The sequence below is a fragment of the Halictus rubicundus genome, chromosome 17, assembly GCF_050948215.1.
Source record: "Halictus rubicundus isolate RS-2024b chromosome 17, iyHalRubi1_principal, whole genome shotgun sequence".
NCBI classification, from domain to species: Eukaryota; Metazoa; Arthropoda; class Insecta; order Hymenoptera; family Halictidae; genus Halictus; species Halictus rubicundus.
Genome location: NC_135165.1, coordinates 2,113,995 through 2,135,597, shown reverse-complemented (window position 1 = coordinate 2,135,597; position 21,603 = coordinate 2,113,995). Strand labels below are relative to the sequence as shown.

The 21,603-nt window shown below is 44.0% G+C and overlaps 3 protein-coding genes across 12 annotated transcripts in view; 2 read left to right on the top strand and 1 right to left on the bottom strand.

Annotated features, from left to right (window-relative positions):
* Window positions 1-8,606, top strand: part of LOC143362415 (RING-box protein 2-like) — a 36,015-nt gene extending 27,409 nt beyond the window's left edge. The window contains exon 2 of the mRNA XM_076802547.1: window positions 7,692-8,606. Coding sequence (XP_076658662.1) covers window positions 7,692-7,876 — 185 coding nt within the window. The 3' untranslated portion in view covers window positions 7,877-8,606. The remainder of the gene's footprint in view (window positions 1-7,691) is intronic.
* Window positions 8,607-14,513: 5,907 nt separating this feature from the next.
* Window positions 14,514-21,118, bottom strand: Mbt (serine/threonine-protein kinase PAK mbt). 10 transcript variants are annotated; one of them, XM_076802531.1, is made up of 7 exons: window positions 21,098-21,118; window positions 17,095-17,467; window positions 16,631-17,024; window positions 16,137-16,553; window positions 15,533-16,065; window positions 15,299-15,452; window positions 14,514-15,124 (listed from the first exon to the last, which is right to left on the bottom strand). In XM_076802531.1, exons 2-7 carry the CDS (start codon window positions 17,457-17,459, stop codon window positions 14,963-14,965), a joined length of 2,025 nt encoding a protein of 674 aa, XP_076658646.1. In that variant the 5' UTR covers window positions 17,460-17,467; window positions 21,098-21,118; the 3' UTR covers window positions 14,514-14,962. The 10 variants fall into 10 exon arrangements, with proteins under 10 accessions (XP_076658646.1, XP_076658642.1, XP_076658644.1 ...); XM_076802527.1 differs by lacking the exon at window positions 21,098-21,118 and adding an exon at window positions 19,455-19,582; XM_076802529.1 differs by lacking the exon at window positions 21,098-21,118 and adding an exon at window positions 19,455-19,566 and having other exon boundaries at window positions 17,095-17,470.
* LOC143362410 (odorant receptor 10) lies at window positions 19,161-21,520 on the top strand. Its single transcript, XM_076802542.1, has 7 exons — window positions 19,161-19,306; window positions 19,384-19,647; window positions 20,105-20,564; window positions 20,641-20,740; window positions 20,853-20,972; window positions 21,071-21,226; window positions 21,304-21,520. The coding sequence occupies exons 1-7, from the start codon at window positions 19,267-19,269 to the stop codon at window positions 21,352-21,354; spliced, it is 1,191 nt and encodes a 396-aa protein (XP_076658657.1). The 5' UTR covers window positions 19,161-19,266; the 3' UTR covers window positions 21,355-21,520.
* Window positions 21,521-21,603: the final 83 nt, after the last annotated feature.

Sequence of the window (21,603 nt, the reverse complement as noted above, 5' to 3'; positions counted from 1 at the left end):
TGTTTCCTCGGTTAATTTAATCTTTACGATCTACGTACTGTACTTGGTACTGTAGCACCTTCGAATCTGTAAACAGAGATTTTTCATAATTTTACGTGCGGAATAGCATAGTTTCGAAGAAATGAATTTCCTCGGGAACGCCCGTGTAAATGCGTACGTGGTGCTCGTCACACTTTACGATGCTCGGCGTCTTTTGATCTTCCCGCGGAAGGTTCCAGGCGTTCGACCTCGTTCGATCGCGACCGACAGTCCCTCCCGATCCTACGGGCCGCGGATTCCCTCGCTTTCTCGTCTGCTCGCTGCCACCTCGGACATTGATCCGATCGAAAGATTCGTTCTCGTCTGTCTCGCCGCGATTGTCCCGTCCGATCACTATGAAATCTCCTTTTCGCGGTGGAAATCGCTTTTCCACCTTTCGTTTGCAACCAGACCGCACGGAGCCCGGAGTGCTTCAAGTACCAGGCTGCCGGATCCACCTAATCTCTTCCAGGCTGCTCCACCTACGCGATCATTTCTAATGAAACCGCGCAGGTACGAATCGTAGACATTCCTGGTTAAGGCTGACGACTATTGCACCAGAATTTCACAACGGCGCCCCTCTGTTGCGCCCGGTGGCTCTGAAACGGCAGATTAATCGTAATTACTTGTTGTACAATTTCATTTGTTTACTCCGGTTCATACGATACGCACGGTTGTTGTGTCTAATGCAGTCGGAATCATGTTCGCCAGCAATGGACCGTTTTCTAGCGCTCTTACTATTGCCCCGCTGCCATCGTTAAGGGTCGCTTTATGTGTCCCGGTCCCGGCCTGCCCAATGTGTAAGCAAAAACAGGGTAACCAAATTGTCTGCCGACCAAACGACCGCGTATTTGGTTACCCTGTTATTGTGTCCAGCGCTTGCACACTCGCCGGACCTTGACCGGGACATATGAAACGACCCTAATCCACCGGCACGCGGATTAAAGACCTTTCAATCCATTTTCTCGTGGGCATTTCTTTTGAACGCTTTCCTTTCATATTTTTCCTGTCGCGGCACGTCTGTCACCGGTAAAAAGAAGCAATCGTGGAGAAATTCCGCAATAATTTAACAGGAAAGCTACCACGGCCGGTCAAATTGACCTTTGCAAAGTTCTGCGTCCAATTCATACCATTATCACATCGCTCTGTTTATCTTTACTTCTCTTAAAGTTTCCAACGTATTTATATTTTGTTTTCCAAGAAATGTACGTGTCCTGCCGACCGCAGGTCAATTTGACCGCACGAGATAATACGGTGAACAATCAGTATAAAGAAAAGGCAGGACCAAATGGAAATAAACGGGCCCGCCTTATTGAACGAGACGCTGTCAAAAACATTCTCTCGGGATCAGAGATTTCTGCCTTCCCCGGCGAGGAATTAGGCGAAGGAAAGAATCGCGAGCACGCGGGTTCCGGTGTAAATACTATTTATATTTCGTCGTGAAGTCGACGTATCGCGCGAGCCACCCGACTATTTTCAAGTTGAAGCGAAACGCAGTGCACAATACATAGACGAGAACCGCGGTGGAAGAAAAAAAAAAAAGACGGCACACGGATAACCGGTTTCTTTTGCGTCACCCGCGATTTCATTTTTGCCGGCGTACCATTCTTCTCTCGCCGCCTGCATCGTTGCAGATTGATCCTTTTAACGCGCGCCTACCAGTCGAGTGGAAACTTTGGTCGTTTAACCCTCCGACGTCGGAAGTTTTTCAGGACCTCGGACCAGCGCCTAGATGCATTCGGACTTGAACTCGTCCGAACACAACACGCCAACTGCAACAAATCGATTCCACTTCAGCTTCAATCAATAACAACAGCGATCAACACTAGAACTACCGTAAACGTGACTCAGACTTGTCCCTTTATGATAACAGCAGGGATCGAATTTGCTCAGATTTCATACGATTTTTACGGTAACTTGTACTCTAAACAAGAGATATATCAAAAAATTTCTCGCGATAACGTTGTCATAGTTTCAACAATCGCGAAAGAAGAAATCATCCACCAGTCGTTTTGACTGGTTCGGTGGTTCTAGTGTTAATAATGTGTATGTACAGTGACTCCCACTAATATTCCCACAATTGTTAAGACTCTAATGATACATCCATGAGAAATTATTGAACAAATTTATTTCTTTGGGCGTGTTATTAACCCTTTGCACTCGAGTGGTGACTCTGAAGCACCACTAGAAATTGTTGTGGCATTATTTCAAAGAAATTACAACAAATATTACACAATGTATTTGCTACATTACAAAATTTGTATTTAACAGATTACTAAACATTTACATACTATATGTGGAAATCGGATCAGTTTCGCATGAATAAAATGAAAATATTCTAAGACGAAAGAAAAGTTTAGTTTTAGAATGAAAATAGCGCCGAGTGCAAAGGGTTAAAAAAATGGCTAAAAATTTGAGCAGCACATTCTTGTTTATTTTACAACGTAATGTAAAATAGTCACTTTTAGTGCTCCGTAAACCTAGTGTTAAAAATCGCATAACTTTGTCAATATTGGACTATACCACTTGAATTTTTTTGAGAAGTCAGAACAATTGGATCGCTACATAACGTGAGAAAAATGTTAGATTAAAATTGCAATTGGTCGAAATTGCAGAGAAAATACTAAAAGTTGTACTTTGCAACTTTTTTAATGTGTTAGCCCAATATTGACAAAGTTATGCGATTTTTAAGAGCGTCCAAATACTAGTGGGAGTCACTGTACGTTGCGCCGTATATTTGTCAACAAAAAAATTATTACGCACTCCTTAATTACGGGATTATTCGTCCGGGAAGTTTCCGAAAGAACGGCTTTGCAGTTCTATGTTTTAAAAAATCGCAAAAATCTCCGGGGAGTAGTTCCTTCCCTTATGCGTGCGACAACATGAGTCAAAATTGATGCAGCTGATCGAGGATGAAACGTTTCCGTTCGCGACAACGAAACAGGAAATTGCTTTCCGATCGACGGAACGACGAGTTCGAGACCGAGGAATTCCGTTCGCGGAACCTGGAACAGATTCCGTTCGGGGAAATTAGTATCGTTTCATCGATTCCACGTACGATGCCGGGGCGTTATGTTACAACGCTTCGTCGGTGCCTTCGGCCCGTGAAACGAAAACGCGATCTCGATCCGGTCCGTGGCGAAACATCGATCCGTCCGGGGAACGCGTTTCGATTTTTCTGCGCCGCGATCGGCGATCTCTGACGCGCAAAACACCTTTCCAGGTGACACCTGTGACGCAGAGGTCGATCCTCCAGATGTTTACACAGCTAGGCGACGAAAAACATCGTCGGAAAATCATGTATTTTTTCTTCTTTTCTTTTTTCGTTTCCACTCTTCGATCACGCTTTTACGCGCGGTTCGAATAATCAGCGTCACCTTTGATCCCCGCGGGCTCTGTTTTCAGGATAAGCGTACCGTCCGGACAATTGAAAAATGGTGTTCGTCCACGGTTCACGGAACTTGCTATGTACAGAAAAGAAACACGCGTCACGGATTTTCGATAACGGGCCTCTCCTCGAGATTCCCGGGAGTTATCGCGACCGCAATTAACCGAGGTTCTGTGAACTTGACCCCGAGGCTGCCGTAACTGCCGATTAATTGAGTTCTAAAATTCCCTTATCTTCGGCGAACGCGCGAGCGCCCTCGGTCTAGGATTTACGACCGACATAATGCCGTGTCTGTACAACCTTTTTTTTTTTCACAGCCGAAATCCGCGATAGTGCGAGTTATGGCATATTCGTACAATTTTTGTCCTGTTTTGATAATACGTCGATTTGGAAGCACTCAACGATTTACGATCTGATAAAACGGTGTTGACACAACATAGCGTAAAGTATGCAGATCAGCGTAATAACAAGATATCTGGCAGCATCTCGTTAGAAGAAAACAAGATGCATTTGCATCGCTGCCCCTTGCATACGGAATACGATTATTAACACTAAACCTACCAAGCACAAAACATGTAAAAGTGAAACGGCTCGTACAAGGTAGAAGATTGAACATACTTAAATTCTGGGCGATTTTCAGTACAATATGTACTTAACATTAGAACGACCGAGCAATAAATGCGACTGACGTATATTGCGTTGTAACAGTGACAAGACTTCATACAACTTTTATTGTAATATGTGCTTCAATGAAGAGGTTCAATAAAAGATTACCGATGAAAACATTTGTACAATTTCAGTAATTGTAAGAGAAACAATTAGGAACCAGTCATTTTGACTGCTCCGGTCGTTCCAGTGTTAAATAAAGAAGTCAATACAGTAATTTCCTGTGAAAACGTTTTCATAATTTCAATAATTGTGAAGTAGAAAACCGGTCGTTTTGACCGTGCTAGGTTTAGTGTTAAAGCGTCGACTTTATAGCTAATTTTCCGAGTCGCTGAAAAAATCATTTGCGGTAAGGGATCCGGTTACTGAGGAGTCCCCATGATTTCGGAAACGTCTTGTGTATCTATTTGCACATCAAATAAGCCATTTAATGCAAAAATGGTGTGAGTCAATATCCGCCTGTTTGGTTTCTCGCCACGTCTCATGGGATAATCATCATTGAATAAAATCATTCTAATTACAATTTTAGCGTGGCTTGCGTAAGAGCAACGCGTAACCTCGGCAATAAAGCGTCGAAGAAGCCAACTTGCGATCGGTATGCCTCCGTGACTTACATTATCGTTAAAGGATCGATTGCAACAGTGCATTCTCGATCGACGGTGTGTTTTCGTTTCGGAAAAAAATCGGATTTCGGCCCTGAAACGTCGCTTTCCAGACGATCGAGCAAACGAACACGACCACGAGTGCTCGTCCGTGGACCGTTCTCCCGTTTCTCTCTCTCTCTCTCTCTCTCTCTCTCCTCTCCTCTCCGCTCGCGGAGTTTACCCGGCAATTGTCGCCGTATCGTTACATCACGGAACACGGTCAACTACGATGATCGATAGAGGTTAATCGATGAAACGAATCGTTAGCGGCGACAAAGGAAAATTACCTGGCAGTTTCGAGACTCGGAACAAATTCTGCGGGCGCCAAGCTGACGACGCGTGGGGGACAAGATCTACGCGAAAGTTCTCTCTGGATCATCGTCGCGCGCGCGGGATTCTTCCGATCGAGAGAATTCCGAAACGCAAAAGACAATACTACGGCGCGTCGCGTCGATATCGTGCAGAACGCGACGCACACATCCGATTTTTTTCCTCCTCTTTCTTTTTTTTTTTTTTTGCAACTTGAAATTACACGCCGGTGTTGAGTGCGAGATTACCGCTCGCTCTGATACCGTTATCAAAGTCTCGACCGGCACTATGACAGACGCCGCTACATCGCGACGCTGTCTGTAATCGCGCACCGCTCATGTATACAGTAAACACTATTAATTATGCGATGCAATTGCGACACGGAATCGCGGACGGGTCCGCGCGTACGAAATTCGTTGGAAACACGAAAGGGAACTGTGTTTCCCGTTTGCGGCTCTGTTTCTTAAACATTCAAATATTTGCCGACTAGATGACCGACTGTTGTGTAAACACAGGTGGCACGATCAGTCAAGAGCGACACTAATGAAGAGAACAATGGGAGAATTGAGTCTGGACGCGCGGTCTCCTAGGATTTACTCGAAAACGAGCTGCTCGCTGAACAACGCGCATCTCAAAGTTTACAAACTAATAGAAAATAATGGGGTGCAGCAGCTTATACCACTCCCGCGTGAACGTCACGTCTCGCGTTAAACGGCCCGTTTAGGGCCGAAAATCGGTAATGGATCGGCTCGATTGCACCGTCCTGCAGGCCGTAGTCGATAGCCTGGACGCGTATAACTATCGCAACACGATAGCTATCGCAATTTCATCAGCATTCACGCAGTGGCCGACCGTAAAATTGGCGCGGTATTATCGCGATACGTTCGCGTCCAATAAATTATTCGTCGTACCGCAATCAACCGCGATTGACCCTACTCGAATTTATTTCTAATTACGTGATCGTCGATAAATCCTGCTTCCCGGTGAAGGATATCGGTCAATTTCGCGAGGAAGAACGCGAACGATTCGCCTCGAATCGGCTCGTGTCCAATTTTTCCGGAGCACTTCTACAGTATAGTTCTCGCTCAGAGCCTAAACCCGTACCGCATCAGTTTGCACGATCCATCCCCACTCTTTCTTCAGCACTCGGTGCCGCGTGCTCGACGGTATCTTGTCAGCGGACAAGATAAGAGAATAAAACTACAGAAAAGACGCACTTCAAAGAAACGCTGCGAGCTTAAAAAGCAATCTTGCGATACGAATTTTAAATTCAGTCATTTTTCCCTTACCTCGTCAAGTATCGGTGGATCGTCGGGATTCCCCTGATTGAAACGGTTGCGAACGTACATCGGGCTGGCTTTATGCTTCATTCAATAGCAAAATTAGGGACATATGTACTTACAATTGCTGTGTACGGAGTTTATCATTTGCGGTCGTGTTTGGACACATTTTAATCGGGAGAATCTCAACGATCTATTGCCACCGCATTTACGAAAGTGTAAGATAGAAATAAGTGAATTTCAGCTTTTCTTTATTGCGCGTTTATTTGTTAACCGCTCACGGTATACTTTTAGAGCGTCGAACTATACGTATGGCGTCTATTTCGCTTTCGCTCGGTATATCTACTCTCTCACTTTATCGAGCAGCGCTCGAGTCGATTCCTCGAAGAGAAACACTACCCTGTAACGGAAGAATTTCTTTTCAAGGAACTGTAACTGCTGTAATTTTGAGTAGTTTGACTGGAAAAAATGATATCGTACGATCCGAATAATAGAAAATGCTGCTCTTTAGATCAGAATAGTCCCTCGTGCGAGCACTACTGTACCGCGGAGGAGGCCGACGACGAATGGAAGAGGCGAAGAATGCTCTAGAACGCGGCCGGTTTCGAGTCCGATACAAGCTAGTTGTCGCGAGAAGGCGCGTGCGTACGCGCGATCGTCGCGTTGCGTGATGTCGCCGTCTCGTTCGACGAAATTGGCCCGGTGCCCCGTCCACTCAAGACTTGGGGGCACGGCTGACACATTTGCTCCGATCCCCCGGTAGGGGTCAAGTAGAAACAACCCCTGCGATCGTCGCCGATCGTCGTCGATTAATCCGAGGAATTGTTTCTTTGCCGTTGTCTTTCGTCTTCCTCCTCTCTCTCTCTCTCGTTGTCACCGTCATCGTGATCAATCGAAACCGTGTCCTCCAACGATCTTTATATCTCCCATCTGCCGAGATCGCCTCAATCGCGTCTCCGTGCCCCTCGGCAACCGAGTGCCCCGGTGAAATTCCGGTCGTCTTGTTCATCGTCTCGAATTCGGAGGAACGAATCGAGATATCCGAGGGGTTCCGAGCCCGACGGCAATCTTATTCGTTTCGCTAAGGATTTCACCTAGTTTCCTCGGGAATCTGCGAACCCGCAACCTCTGAATTCTCGGTTCGGCGAGTTCTTCTGTCCGATGAACCGGTTGCTCGTTCCGATTAGACAAAGCTGCAGGAATGCGTCCAGAAAAGGTGTCCACCTCGACAAGAAAGCTTCCGATCGGTGTCTTGTTTCTCTTGGTAGGCAGCACGGAAAAGTCTACTGGGACTTGCTGGAACGAAATCTGATAATACCGCGAATAAACAGCTAGCGAATAAGCGAGACTGGACCTTTCGGTTGACCGTCCGTTTTTCATTTTCAGACGCGTGTCTGCGGTGCCAGGCGGAGAGCAAGAAGGACTTCTACGGTCGACAGCAGGACTGCGTGGTCGTTTGGGGAGAGTGCAACCATTCTTTCCACTACTGCTGCATGTCTCTCTGGGTGAAGCAGAGTAATCGTTGCCCCCTGTGCCAACAGGAATGGTCCATTCAACGGATGGGAAAATAATCGCGCCACGGGGACGAAACCCTGACCGGCTTCCTCTCCTTTTCCAAGCATCCTCGCGGCACCCTGGTTTCCCTTCTCACGCTCTTCTCTCTTCTTCTCTCTCACTCCCTCTCTCTCTCTTTTCTCCTTTTCCTCTCCTCCCTCCCCTCGAAGCCCACTGTCTTTTCTTTCGCTTCCCTGAGTAGAATTCCGGGTATTGTCCAGCCTGACGCGTCTGTATCCTCGATACCATCGCGTTAGGCGTTCAAAGCGAGGCGTTCCGTTCAACCTCGATTTCGAACGGAACGCTAACGCATGTCGCCTTCCACGATCATCACCGGCAAAAGAAAGTCCGTTTCCTCGGAACGTACTCCGTTCCCGATCACCATCCGTCAAGATTTCCCCACCGGCATCGAAACGTCATCGACGTCGCCTCCTGAGGACGCGATTACGTTCTCGTAATCGCTCGCCGTACAATAGGATGATCCACCGTAGTCCGCTTCTCGAAGAAACGCGTCCGAAATATCGTCGCACTGTCTGTTCAAACACCGCTCTCGTATTAATACACGCTTCTAACTGAAGGAGTGGGATAGACAGACGTATTACGACTGTGCGGATATTTCGGGTGTGTTCTCTCGAAAAACAGACCGCGATCCGTACGTCCGTTTTACCTCGAAATGAAATTGTATTTTTCTGTTGTGAATATTCGTCCGCCACGGCGAACGTGAGCATACAATAAACACCAATTTTCTTGATACCACGTTCATACCCTGTTCGTTACGTCCCTGTCCCAGTCCTCAGCTTTCCTGAAAATAAATTGTTTATAAATCTGAACGAGTCAATACAGAATTTGGAAGAGGGTACATTGATAACAACAACAACGCTCAAGATGGTCGACTGATGGCCTCAAATGGCAGACGACTACCGGAACAATTACCCCAGAAATGGGCAACCGTGGGATTATAAAATGAGTGTAAGCAAGCAACTCGGCTTAGCCGGTAATCCCAGAGCGCAAAGTGCATTCCGTCCGGCTGCGATCGGCAGATCGCGAGATCACGCGATCGTCGGCCGATATCGTTCCGTTGAATCCGTAGAATTTCGTTCCGTCGGTTCGAAATTCGTTGGAAAAATGAACGAACTCGACACGGACTCGGTTTTGAGCCACTGGTGAACCTCGCCGTTGGCACGCGACGGGCACGTAATCGCGGTCCGAATGCTCGAAGGTCGCTCCTTCCTTTCTTCTTCTCTCTGTTCGCCGGTCGGCCGGCGTCTCTCGTCTCTGTCGCTCCCGCGTTGTTACCGACGTAGCCTGTCTCTTTCGGCTGGGGTTTCTTCCTTTTTCCACCGTGCGTCGGTCCGTATCCCCGCTTTTCTGGCGTGCCGGCGTTACGTGTCGTCATCGGAGGCTCGACCGGAGGCTCGACCAATCCGATCGTAGAAGGGTACGACTTTGCCTCTCCGAGTATTTATGACCTCGCAACTTGCCGCGCCGCACCTCTTCCCTTCTCCCCCACCCTCTCTTCTCGGTGCTCTATCCACTTACCCTCCACCTTTCCGGGCCCACGTCTAATGCCTCCCCTCTTCCCCCTAACCCCCTTCACCAGCTCCCCCTCCCGTTCCCCGCATTCCACCGAGGGCACCCTGTCCTCGGATTCTCCACCGGTACACTCCTCCTCCTTCCTCTTCCTTCTGAATTTCGTCTACGTCCCTGGTAACCGGGCGAAACGAGTCATCTTCCAACAATTCGTTTGTCCTAATATTCATTGCGCCTAGGAGGTTTGTCGTACTCGACAGATGGCAACAAAGGGCGCAAAAGCTTGTGTCCACCGGGAACCCTTCTCGCAGATAACGCGTCGATTACGTCGTTTGCTGACGCCTGGCACCGTTTGTCGCCGAGTAGAAATCGGATCGGCCCCGTTATCGGCCGTTTTATCGGAGAATGGGTGTGTTCGCTGACGAAAAATCGGCCGGCTGATCGAAATCCATTGGCGAAAGGTCGCCGAAAAGCAGACGGTTGTTAACCGGGGGATTTTCTGGACGTTAAACCGCGCGTTATTGATGTGTCACACGGCGCTCGCGGACTTTGGATCAAATTCGCAAACCGATCGATCGATCGATTACAATGAAAATCCGCGAGACGGTTCCCCCGGTGATGCCCCGCCGCGACGACATAACGCCGAGACCGGTGTTCTCGCCTGCCGAACGATCTCTCTTGACGTAGAGATTGCTTGCTTCATCGTCCTGATAACGATCGTGGATCGTCGTTCAACCGATACGAGATTATCTGCTCATCGCGATCTGTTGGAAAGCCGCTGAAACATAGATTGCGAAACATCGAGTCACAATGCGGTGAAACAGATATTAATCGTGGCGTACTTAGCTCGTGCAATAAAATACACTATTACGGAAATTACCCAGCTTGGATAACCGTCGAATCTACGGATTAGACGGCTAAAGTCGCCTGAGTTTCCGAGTTCCTTTGGAGTTCGTCGACTACACGGTCATTGCGGAACGTTTAATCCGCAGTAAAATTCGTTGAAACGTTCATGTTGCTAAGCATTTGCTATATATATATATGTACATGCATAAACAGCGCCGGTAATTTCCTCGTCGGTACAGCCTGGCAAGTTATTAACACATACAGTGACTCCCATTAATATTCGGACGGTTTTAAAAGTTGTACAACTTTGTTAACATTGAACCATTCCACTTGCATTTTTTTAAGAAGTTAGCACAATTGGTTTGCTATGTAATGTGAGAAAAATATTTTACAAAAATTGCAATTGGTCGAAATTGCAGAGAAAATACCAAAAGTTGCAACTTCTTTATGTGGACTTATATTGAAAATTTAGAAGGTACGATTTGTAGGTCTGTGTGAGTTATACATATTCTGAGAATTTCATTAAAATCGATCAACGTTGCAGTGAGCTACAGATGTTTCAAAATGATCACATTAGCTAGCATAAAAAAGTTGTAAAATACAACTTTTAGTACTTCCTCCGCAATTTTAATCAGACATTTTTCTCGCGTTACGTAGCGAACGAATTGTTCCAACTTCTCCAAAAAATGCAAGTTGTACAGTCCAATACTGACAAAGTTGTGCGATTTTTAAGATCGTCCGAATATTAGTGAGAGTCGCTGTACATGCTACGTGTATGTGTACGTCGGAGAAAGGAAACTGACGAACTTGTAAAAACTGCCGCGTCAGAGAAGATGAAGCAAGGTACAGTACACGGTTGCGTTCGTTTCACGAATCGATAGCCCGGCCGAAACGGTGGGGATTAAAAATCCGACTCACGTGTTTCGAGGAAAATCGTCGCGGTGTGCGTGTGCCTGCGTGCGTACACGAGTCGAAACGAAAATAACAGTTAGCCGTTGATACAGAATGACGCAACCGACATGCAAATTTGTTCGTCACGCTTTTCTTGAAAGGCGAACGTGCCACGAGTCGAGGTCGACTCGAGCCGAGCCTCCGCGTAGCCGGCTTTCCATTGGCTGTGCTAGAGAACACTAATCAGAGAATCTTTCTGCACGCCATATGTATGTCCTGCATTTCTGCTCCTACTGTTTTTCTTGCTTCCGCTCGCTATTCGTACAATCTAGATTTTTTTTTTCGACTCGCGTTAATTGGCAGGTTCGTAACGAGGCACACGTATCGATCTATGGAATTATTTTGCTTCCTCGGGCTGTGTCTTCGACGGCCCCGGTTAACGACGCGTCAATTTCACGCAGGAGTTCGTTACGTTAGAAACCTACAGGAATTTATGGTGCGATGCGTGCACGCATTTCGGAACGTATACGTGCAGACGAGCAGGAACGCAGAGGCGAGCCGGCATGCAGCCTCAACACGCATTCACGCACCGACGCCGTTCGTGTGCGTCTGCTGTACATGCATTTCGAACACCAACGGCGCTCGGTTTTTTCCTATCACCTTCGAAGTCGCATACTCGGAACGGTTGCCGCTCTTTGGGAATGCGTTTCCTTTAATATTCAATCGAACGCTTCGACAAACGTCGCGTAACGCGCGCCGAGCAAAAATTCCATCGGATGCTGCGCCGTTTCCTTCTTTTTTTTTTTCTTTCAAGATGATGCGCGTTTCATTTTTCATGCTTCTAAGTAGTAGCGTGACGCGATTAAGCAGAAAACCCCGGTTAACCCCGGGTAAATTGTCGGGAGACGTCACAGTGGCGCCGATGCTCGAGCATAATGAGAAGGTCGATTCGGTCAAACGGAGGCTCGTCACATTTTACCAATCAGCTAATGGTATTGCAGTACGTTTTGATCGGAATTGTGGACCTGGAAATTCATATCTCCGTTTACGCCAGTCGCCGCTCGCCGATTGAACGATCTATACTTTGATCCTGCGCACACGAAACACGTTACCGATTTTCGTATCTCTTTTTCCAGATTGTTTAGCGTTTTCTTACCGATGCCGAGGATTCTTGCGTCATCTTACAGGAAGCACACATACAAGTATCTCGCGTGTTCCGACTCGATACTGCTTGGCAACTAATAACCCCTTATTTGGCAATCGTTTGTGTACACTGAAAAGAGGCGGCGGTCACAGTCTGCTGACTTCAGTTTTTGGTTGGCAGTGCACTGTCTTGTGTAACAATGGTTAATAAACGATTCGAATTGACTTTGCTCTTTTAATCCACTCCAAACGAGTCCTGTTTCGAAAATGTTCGAATTATTGGAAACTATTGTTCTGAGAGTGACTGACCGTAAAAAAAATTGTAATTCGGTTCATGCTCTAAATATTGCACCCTCTATCGTAGGAAACAGCAACGCAAAAATAATATCTTGCTTTGTCCTACTATGCATATTCTGTGGTTTCAAGAAAGAAAATAAACGAATGCCTATTTCTATTTGCCCTCAAAATTTGTTAGGATGGTCTAATATTATTCGGATTCGACTGTACGCGATTTCCTTGCAAATGTCGAAGCAGTTAACCTTTAATGCCTCATAGAATATTCAAGCGCGCAATTCCGTAAAAGATTCTGTAAATGTTATGATAGTTATTACGAATGTCGAGGTTAATCTTGAACGTGACTCTAACGTGATTCGAATCTAATCAGAAATTCGTAATATATTCGTCATATGAATGTTAAGTAACGAAAACACTGCTGCTTATCAATAGGAAGGCTAACTATGTAAGAAATAGTAAAACAAAACGAAGTAGATAGATTGCACCTTGTATCTGAGAATGCGTGATGATGTTTTCATGCTTCTGCGCAGTGTACATATCTAATGTTATAACTTTGTTGAATAACAATTTCCGTCTGTTTACCACGCGATCAATTGGAAGTGGAAACATCTTTGTATACTTTGCATTCTTTAATGTATATTCAACTTGTATTTTAACAAATGAGTTACAGTAACTCATTGAAAATCTCCATTGTGAACAGCTACGCTGAACAGTCGCCATTTTCTTCTTTTTTTTGACAACGTATCGTATTAAAAATGTTTAAACCGAAAACAGTTCTAGTTCCCAAAACGTTCAATTGACCTGCACAGAACCTTTCGTAGATTTTCAATGAAACACTGTATTTACATAACAAACAAGAGAATTTCATAGTAAATATTTCTTCTATTTTCCTATTATACGTTTCCATGTTACTTTTCAGTTTGTCATTCTACTGTATTCTTGCGTTTGCTCGTAGAGCAGTGCACTTCGAACTGCTTTCCGTATATAAACGAAAATACAACAATTTCTTTGTACGTTGTTTCTTCCATGCAACTGACTGTTACTTTCATCTGTTAGAAATGTGAGCTGCTTAGTCAGCTGTTTTCTACATGCGTAATAACATTTACATAGCTTTGAGACGGTATTTAGTAATATCTACACTTCGTAAATATTGTATTGTTAACTGTAGCTTACATAACCGTAATTGCTTAATTGATCGATGGCTTTCACCCGTCTTATTTTTATGTCTTACCTGATTTAAATAAATGGCATTCTAAACGATTACGATTCGGTCTAAGACGTTCTTACAGAGAATGATTTTCTCGCTTGAAAATTTTTCGCTAGATTATCGCGTACGATGTTTATTGTAATCGAATGCAAACCTCAACGACCCAATTCGTACGTTCCGCTTAGAATTCTGTAACGGCACTCGGTGTCTAGCATACTTTCAAACTTAACATTCTCTTTCGTTCAGTAATAATAATTCTAGATAGTGAATTGTTAAAAGAAAAAAAAAGAAAACCGTTACATTTAAAATACTTTCAGTAATATCAATCACTTCATCGCAATACTTGATTACCGGAAATGCATCAGTCTCTAGAAGTCGAACGAGCTTTCGTATGCTTGCAGCACTTTCCGTCGGTAAAAGTCAAATAAATTAAACGTTAGCACTAATTTAAAAAAGAAAAAACAAAAGGTGGATCATTGACGCAACACATTACCTGCCTTCCCATCTATGTTTTGGTGCTCGAAATTCGCGTTGTACGCTTTCGAATTAAATATGACTATTCGATTGTTACCTTAAGTACAAGCGTAATAGCAGCGTTTGCAAAGATGTTATCGTGGGACTAATTAAAACGAGCTGACGGATAAATGAGGAACAGTAAAAACTGCTATCAAGTTTAAGTAACACGCTTAAAACGAAAGGTGAAAACGGTGCTCATTACGAAGGCACTTCGTGGTACAATATTATTTCTTTTCTTTTTTTTTTTTTTCTTTAAATAACTCGATATAAAAATACTTCTCATGACGACAATGCCCATCACAGGCAACACAGACATCCGTAAATTATTAACATAACACTTTTAAGGTAAGGCCCCATCGGAATGTAAGCTTATCTAACAAAGGCCACTCGAATTGTTCTTGGACACTTGCTTATTGTACAGCAGTGCTGTTCATGATATGGACACATCTCGCTCTCCTCGTGTTAGTCCTAACAGCAAACAACGGCAGTAAATGACAGACTTTTATGATGAAAGTAGAATAATGTCGGGGAAGCTCGATAAACTGGCGAGAGCGTTATTCTACAGTTTAGTATGTAACAAAACATTCAACGCATGGCCGTCGATACGGTTACTTTGCAGACCGACATCTGTATTAATAAATCAGTTACCACACTCGTGCTTCTGTCCGTCAACTTGTCAACAATTTGTATGCCTGGAACCCCTCATTAACGGAATCAAGATACTCGGACTTTGAGCTTGTCTGAGGAACGGATGTTGTAACAATTCCGTCGCCGTAGCTCTTTGCGCTGGGTCACGGACGAGCATTCTTTCGAGAAAGCCTTGAAGTCGTGGGCTAACCTGTAAACAAAAATCAAGTTAACCAATCGTCCTCTTAGATCAGCAATGGTAAAAGATTCCGCTACGGGGCATTGCTCTGGCCCTGTCGAAATGGAGAGCAACGAAACCACGCCTACTCGGAACATAAAACCACCGAGAGTTCCTTTCTTTGACGTCATTCGCCTTGAATCTTACTTTATGAGAATTTTTTAATTTCGGTGGCGGCATATCTCTGATACGTCGCATAGCTTGTAGGGGAGGTTCATTGAAGAACGGTGGCTCTCCGTCGACCATCTCGATGATCATTATACCTAATGACCAAATGTCAACCTCAGGTCCGTATGGTAACCTGAAACGTGGAATATTCACATGTAACTGCTAAATGAAAGCAAAGACAAATAAGTAGTATATTCCAGAAGTGTACCGCACCTAGAAATAACCTCAGGACTCATCCAATATGGCGTTCCCACGAGGGACTTTCGCCTAGGTAATTCTTGCGACACTTGAGCGCAAAATCCAAAATCAGATAGCTTTACCCTACCATCGGCCGTAAGCAGTATTGAGTCGGATTTGATATCCCTATGAATGACACCTTGAGAGTGCAGATATGCAAGTGGTTTAAGGCACTGGGAGCATACGGTAGCTATCTGGCTCTCATCCATACGCGAATGCGTGACGATATCTGTGAGAGCTCCTCCCTCGAGATACTCCATCACGACCCATAATTCGTCGTCGACCAAGAAACTATCGTACATTTCGACAATATTTGGATGATGATAATCTCTCATTATAACCACTTCGTTGAAAAGCAATTCTCGCCTCTGCTGCTTCCTCAAGTCCATCTTCTTCACCGCCACTTGCCGGTTCGTGTTTTTCTCTGTCGCTATGCACACCGTTCCGGTACTACCTTCGCCGATCTTGAGGAAATTTTCCAGATTCTCTCTTGGATCGCCTCGACTCACCTAGAAATTGATTTAGCGTCTGCAGTTTAAATTCATTGTTGATCTTACGCTCTTATTTTCCGTTCGCTTACCACCATCTGCAAAGCTGCCCGAAACTGTTCGTGCGTGAGCCTTTGCTCCGCCGCTGTTTGTTTAGTGGAGGCACTCGAACTCGAACCGACCGCCAAATTACCCGAAGATAAGGCGCTTTTCATGTTCTGATTTTGATCCGGAGTCGAACTGGTTCCGGAGGACGGCACGTTCGGCTTGGACAAGTTATGCATCGATTGAGACACCTCAATCGGCTTCTTCATTTGGGATTGCAGCATCGACGAGTTGTCTTGCATACTGTACGCTTGCGAATATTTGTTGATGTTATGTGAACTTAATTGGCTTAGCGGCCGTTGAGAAGCTATAGATCCTACTGGTGATATCTTAGGTTGTATCTTATGCAGAATAACGTTTTGAGCTGCCTGTTGGTCCCTCGCAGATGACTCGGTACTCGACACCTGTTAAACAAAAAATTAAACTTGTAATTACAGCAATTTTTTGCTTCGAGGATTAAGCTCTGTTCACAATTGCTTACCGGAATGTTTCCATTGTATTGACCAGACATTGTCATTTGAGAGTTGAGTCTATGGAAATCGGGTTCTACTAATTGTGGAGTGCTCGGATTCGACACAGGAGTCTGTGGGTTTATGATAGGACTTAAATTCTGGAAGTTCAAGGATAGATTCGGAGCATTCAATCCAGTCTGAGTTAAGTTCGGGGATGACTGCATATTCGGATTGAGATTTTGAAGATTCGGAATCATATTTTGTACATTAGGATTTAATCCAGCCGTGACGCTGGGTGAATTTTGACGTAGCTTGTCGACATAATTATGTTGCTTCCCAAAATTAGTGTAGCCTTGTATTTGATTAGCATTAGGTGGTACTTCTTGACCTTCTGGCACAGAAGGTGGTAGATTACTGTTATGCCTGCGAAAGCATTAACGGGAGTGTAATTACAGTTGGAAATACATGCAGTTCTATGTTGAAAAAGAATTACCTGTAATCTCTCCTGAGTCTCGGTGGGCTAGAAGAACGAAGGGAATTCGATCTAGCGACCGTGCTAGTCTTGGGCAGTCCATTTTCAGTAGTTTTATCGGTAAATGATATCCTTGCTTTAAGATCATTGTGACCTCGAACAATAGTCTTCAAATCAAGAATCTCTGTGGGTGTTATTTCGCTGGGGTCCACCAAAGGTAATGGACGGTTGGTGGACTTCAAAATTTGATTGTTCCCAACGATGGAGGCCCATTGCAACGGTAGTCCGATAAACTTCCCTTCTCGCTTGTCAAACCCGGTGTGCACACGATGCTCAAAATTTGTGGGAGTGGATATCTGCGGTTTCTTTTTCTTTTTGGCGAACATCGCCCCTCCTGCTGTAAACAACATCATTGCAATACAGTAATATACCAAATTGCGTGCTATTTTAACTACAGTTGAGCTATTTTAACAATCGTGTAAGCAACACGTTAATTGTGTCTTTTAAACAAAAAGAAGTTCGCTCGAATATGTCAAGTTTCGTAACTGTTTGAATCTCGAAGAATACTTTCAAACTATGGAACGCGTACTGTGCGAACATCGAAAAGAATTAGTTTGTTTCGGGGTGGAAGCTGGGCCGCGCATTGTTGTCGAAAATTTCGAGAAATGAATACAGACGGAGGGAAGCAAAATGACAGGAACGCCTACCAGTACGTGATGCGACCGCCTTAAAAGTGGTTTCTTTCAATCGTTGGTTATGTTTCCCAGTTCTCAATCTGTTCCCGTAATCTCACACCGATTCGTAAATACGGCAGGTCGAAGATAGTGGCGAAACATATGAAAATCTCGTTGGTAAAATAGGTAAATACGACATTTAGCCTTCCGACAGGCCGTTTACACACCGGCGCTCCGCGCGGAGAGCTTACGAATCTTTCCTGGCATTTGGCTCATGACAATTTACTTAAATGTGCGTGAGCTAGCACCTGCAATGAGATTACTACAATGAACACAACCCACGGAAAACTGTGTCGAGAGAAAGCGAATTATCGATCGTGCTTCGGGAACGGAAAGATCTACCAATTTAAGATCACTGTACCGTATAAAATTGCACTCGAACGATTACCATTATATACATATTTCCACTATTACTATCAACCTGAAACCGACGATCCTTTCACATGAAACGAACTGTGTTTTTGCAGACGACGTCGACGGTCCAAGATTCTTCCGAAGCGTTATGAATGAAACCATAATTGCACCGAATCTTCACATTTCTAGATTGTTAAATAAAAGACTCGATCATTGTAAATAAAAGATTTATGAAAAAAAGTATACCATCTCGAATATTAAACACTTTCACTGTTCCACAGTGTAGTACACGTTTCTAAGAAAATATAAATATTTTATTAACTTCTATTAACCAGTTAAGCGTGTTTGACGTGTATACACGTCATTCAAAATTCTATTGCGGTGCGGTTAACGTTAACGAATTGTTAATTTCTTATCGAATAAAAATGTAATTCTTTCTCATTTAGCTTTACAAGGACTTTGGCTTTTATAACAGCCGCAATTTCGCCTGCGTTCGACGTGTACATTCGTCATTGCTTCATTTTAATTCCGCGCCGTGAGGGATTTTTCAAATTAAATTCCCTTACCTGAAAGTCTACGTAATAGGTTTTCTAATAACAACACTACACCCGAAGAACGTTAACAATTCTCTTCAAAATAACAATCCGAAAAGGATAGATTAAGAATGGTGGTTTCCAAAGAGAGACTGTAGAGGAAATGCAATTCTACGGCAGCAGTTCTACGATTAACTTGCTCGAAATAGTGAAAAGTATGGTTGCGCTCGATCTCCTCGGCCAACCGTTCTACGAAGATATTAAATATGCACGTACCACGGAGGGTAAACGTTTTTTCCTCCTGTTCGAAAGTTTAATCGGCTAAACGGTTCGCAGCATTTATGTTTTATTCGCAACCGCTCGGCTCAACGGAAATTATACGGTCCAACGAAAATTTAAAAAATTCAACTGGAAACGATGCCGCGAGATGAAATATTCAACGGTTTCGTACCCATTTTGTTTGCACCCCCTTGCTTGAACTTCTCACAGTACAATTGCAACTTGTACTTCACGGTTTCGTCGGAACTCGAAGCTAAAAGATAGCGACAGAAAACTTTATTATCAGTTTCAAAATGGTTACTTCCAGACTGACGAAGCACGCCCGCCAAGCAGGTGCAGAGTTTGCATCGCGCTGTTAGCGATATTTCTCAGTCGAATAGAACTCAATTATCTATTATTTTTACCATCAGATTACGACTGGGCTGTCGGTATTAATCGCAATTGCCTAAGACTGATTTGCCTCTGGCCTCGAGAGACTCACGGCAAAAGAAAATTGCTGGATAATCTCTGCGTAATGACGATCGTGCTGATACTCGGTGGTTTCTTGGTAATTCCTGGTGTGCTTTTGTTGTTCAAGCAAAATGAAATAAGAGCGACCATAGACGATTCCATATACTCTCTCACAGTTATCACCTTGATACCAAAAATCCTTATCATTCACGGAAAACGGAGCGGTAAGTTCGCCGATCGAATACACACCTAAAGCAACAAAAATGGACGTAAATACAGTAAGCAGCAAAACTGATTACACGCTATTCGAAGCAGCATACATTTTTTAAAAATTAGACTCGAGTGTTTTTGAGAAGTTAGAACTTGTAATCGTTTTAAAAAGTCATGCTGTTTCGAATAGTGTGTAATCAGTTTCGCTACTTACTGTAGATTACAAAGTTGATATTTAAATTTCAAAAATTGCGATAATAGCGGTATAATTGGTCGTTACGTGCTCGACGAACTATCGAGTCATCCTGGAAGTTTCCGTGCTAAGATACTTATTATTTCGAAAAGTGCTATTAATATTCAACATTTTTATTTAAAGCTAACTAAATTGTTCGAGCTTCTATCCCTTTTTTAGTTAATAAATTCGCTTGAGAGGTCATTGAATGTCTCTCTCGTTCTCTTTCCGTTTCCAAGTGATCTTGCAGATTCTGAACATGATGGCGGACGACTGGGAAAAACCTAAAACGGACGAGGAAAAGTACATTATGTATCGTTACGCACAAATTGCTCGAATCGTTGCCGTATTAGGTTTCATGGTGGGAGGTCTTGCTACACTAATCGTAGCGATCCTGCCGAAATTTGGCATATATGTCCGACATACAACGGACGGAATCGACGTATTCCCGTTCCCAAGTTACTATGTCTATGATGTCACTCGAAGTCCCTACTACGAAATAATATACTACGGTCAAATTTTCGTGTTGCTGATAACCTTGGTGGCTTACAATGGCATTAACATGTTCTTTGGGACTATATTTCTTCATATGTGCGGCCAAGTAGAGAATCTTCGAGCTCGAATTGAGAACGAAAAGAAATTCGGAGACTTTAGGCAAGCTTTGGCGTCGATCGTGTCCGATCACGTGCGACTTATCAGGTATATTTCGGAGTTGTTAGTTTCGGAGAACAACCTGACAAGTTCATTTAAGAATGATCCCTTTCCCTTGATCTAGGACGGTGAAAATGATCGAAAGTACATTTTCGGCGATAATGCTTATAATGGTAGTAATGTTCTCGGTGCTTACTTGCACGTATATAACGAGCATATTTTCCGTAAGTAAATACAATAGATTACAGGGATGTTAACACTTCGCCTGCTTTAGCCTATTAGCAGGTTTCCGGTAGTTAAAGTCTTATAAAAAGCATTCCAGAAAATAATTTTTAGATATCCTCCGACAAAGACGAGTTCTCCCTGACGCGAGTATTCTACTTGCTGTTCAGTATTTGCAGCAATTTCATTCAAATGTTATTTTATTTTGTGACCGGGCAAGCGTTGTTGAACGAAGTAAGTAAGCATGCAGTTTGTTTTTCGTTTGGCTCGCATCCGTTCTCACGCGCGCGTATTCGGCTCGTCAGTGATGATTATGAATGTTGCGTTCAAAGTCCGAAGGTATATATGACGCCACCTACGAATGCGGATGGTTAAATTTGAAGTCGAACGAAGCGAAATGTTTGATTCTCATTATGGCCAGGTCGAAGACGCCGCTATTCATCACCGCGGGAAAATTGTTTCCTATCAGTTATATGACGTTCGGTAGTGTAAGTCGCTCCTTCCACCATTTTCTCTTTTCTTTCTCTCTCGCACAATGTATTCGTCAGCTGTTGATCTTTTCCAGATAATGAAGATATCATTCAGCTACGGATCTTTCCTGCTCACGATGCTATAATCGCGGATCGTCTGGAAGAAAGAGACGCTAATTATTTCATCGAACATACCAAGCCCCTTTTCGAAGAGTTGTTTACACATTAGACATGTAAAATACGTATGCAAGTACTACGTAAGCAGGCTATGTTTTTCAAACGAATATCTTCATCTATAAGATACCGAAGAGAAGCACTAGAATTTGATTAAACAATTGAACTTATAATCGAACCTGTTCGAATGTTCCATAACTCTATTAACTAATAACGAAGTG

Coding starts and splice junctions, on each gene's coding strand:
- Mbt (XM_076802532.1), bottom strand. Junction 15,453..15,532: donor AGTCCTGAGGTTATTTCTAG/GTGCGGTACACT, acceptor TCCACGTTTCAG/GTTACCATACGGACCTGAGG. Junction 15,125..15,298: donor AATTAAAAAATTCTCATAAA/GTAAGATTCAAG, acceptor TTTTGTTTACAG/GTTAGCCCACGACTTCAAGG.
- LOC143362410 (XM_076802542.1), top strand. CDS start 19,267: ATGGTTACTTCCAGACTGACGAAGCACGCCCGCCAAGCAG. Junction 19,648..20,104: donor CATTCACGGAAAACGGAGCG/GTAAGTTCGCCG, acceptor TCCGTTTCCAAG/TGATCTTGCAGATTCTGAAC. Junction 20,565..20,640: donor GATCACGTGCGACTTATCAG/GTATATTTCGGA, acceptor CCCTTGATCTAG/GACGGTGAAAATGATCGAAA.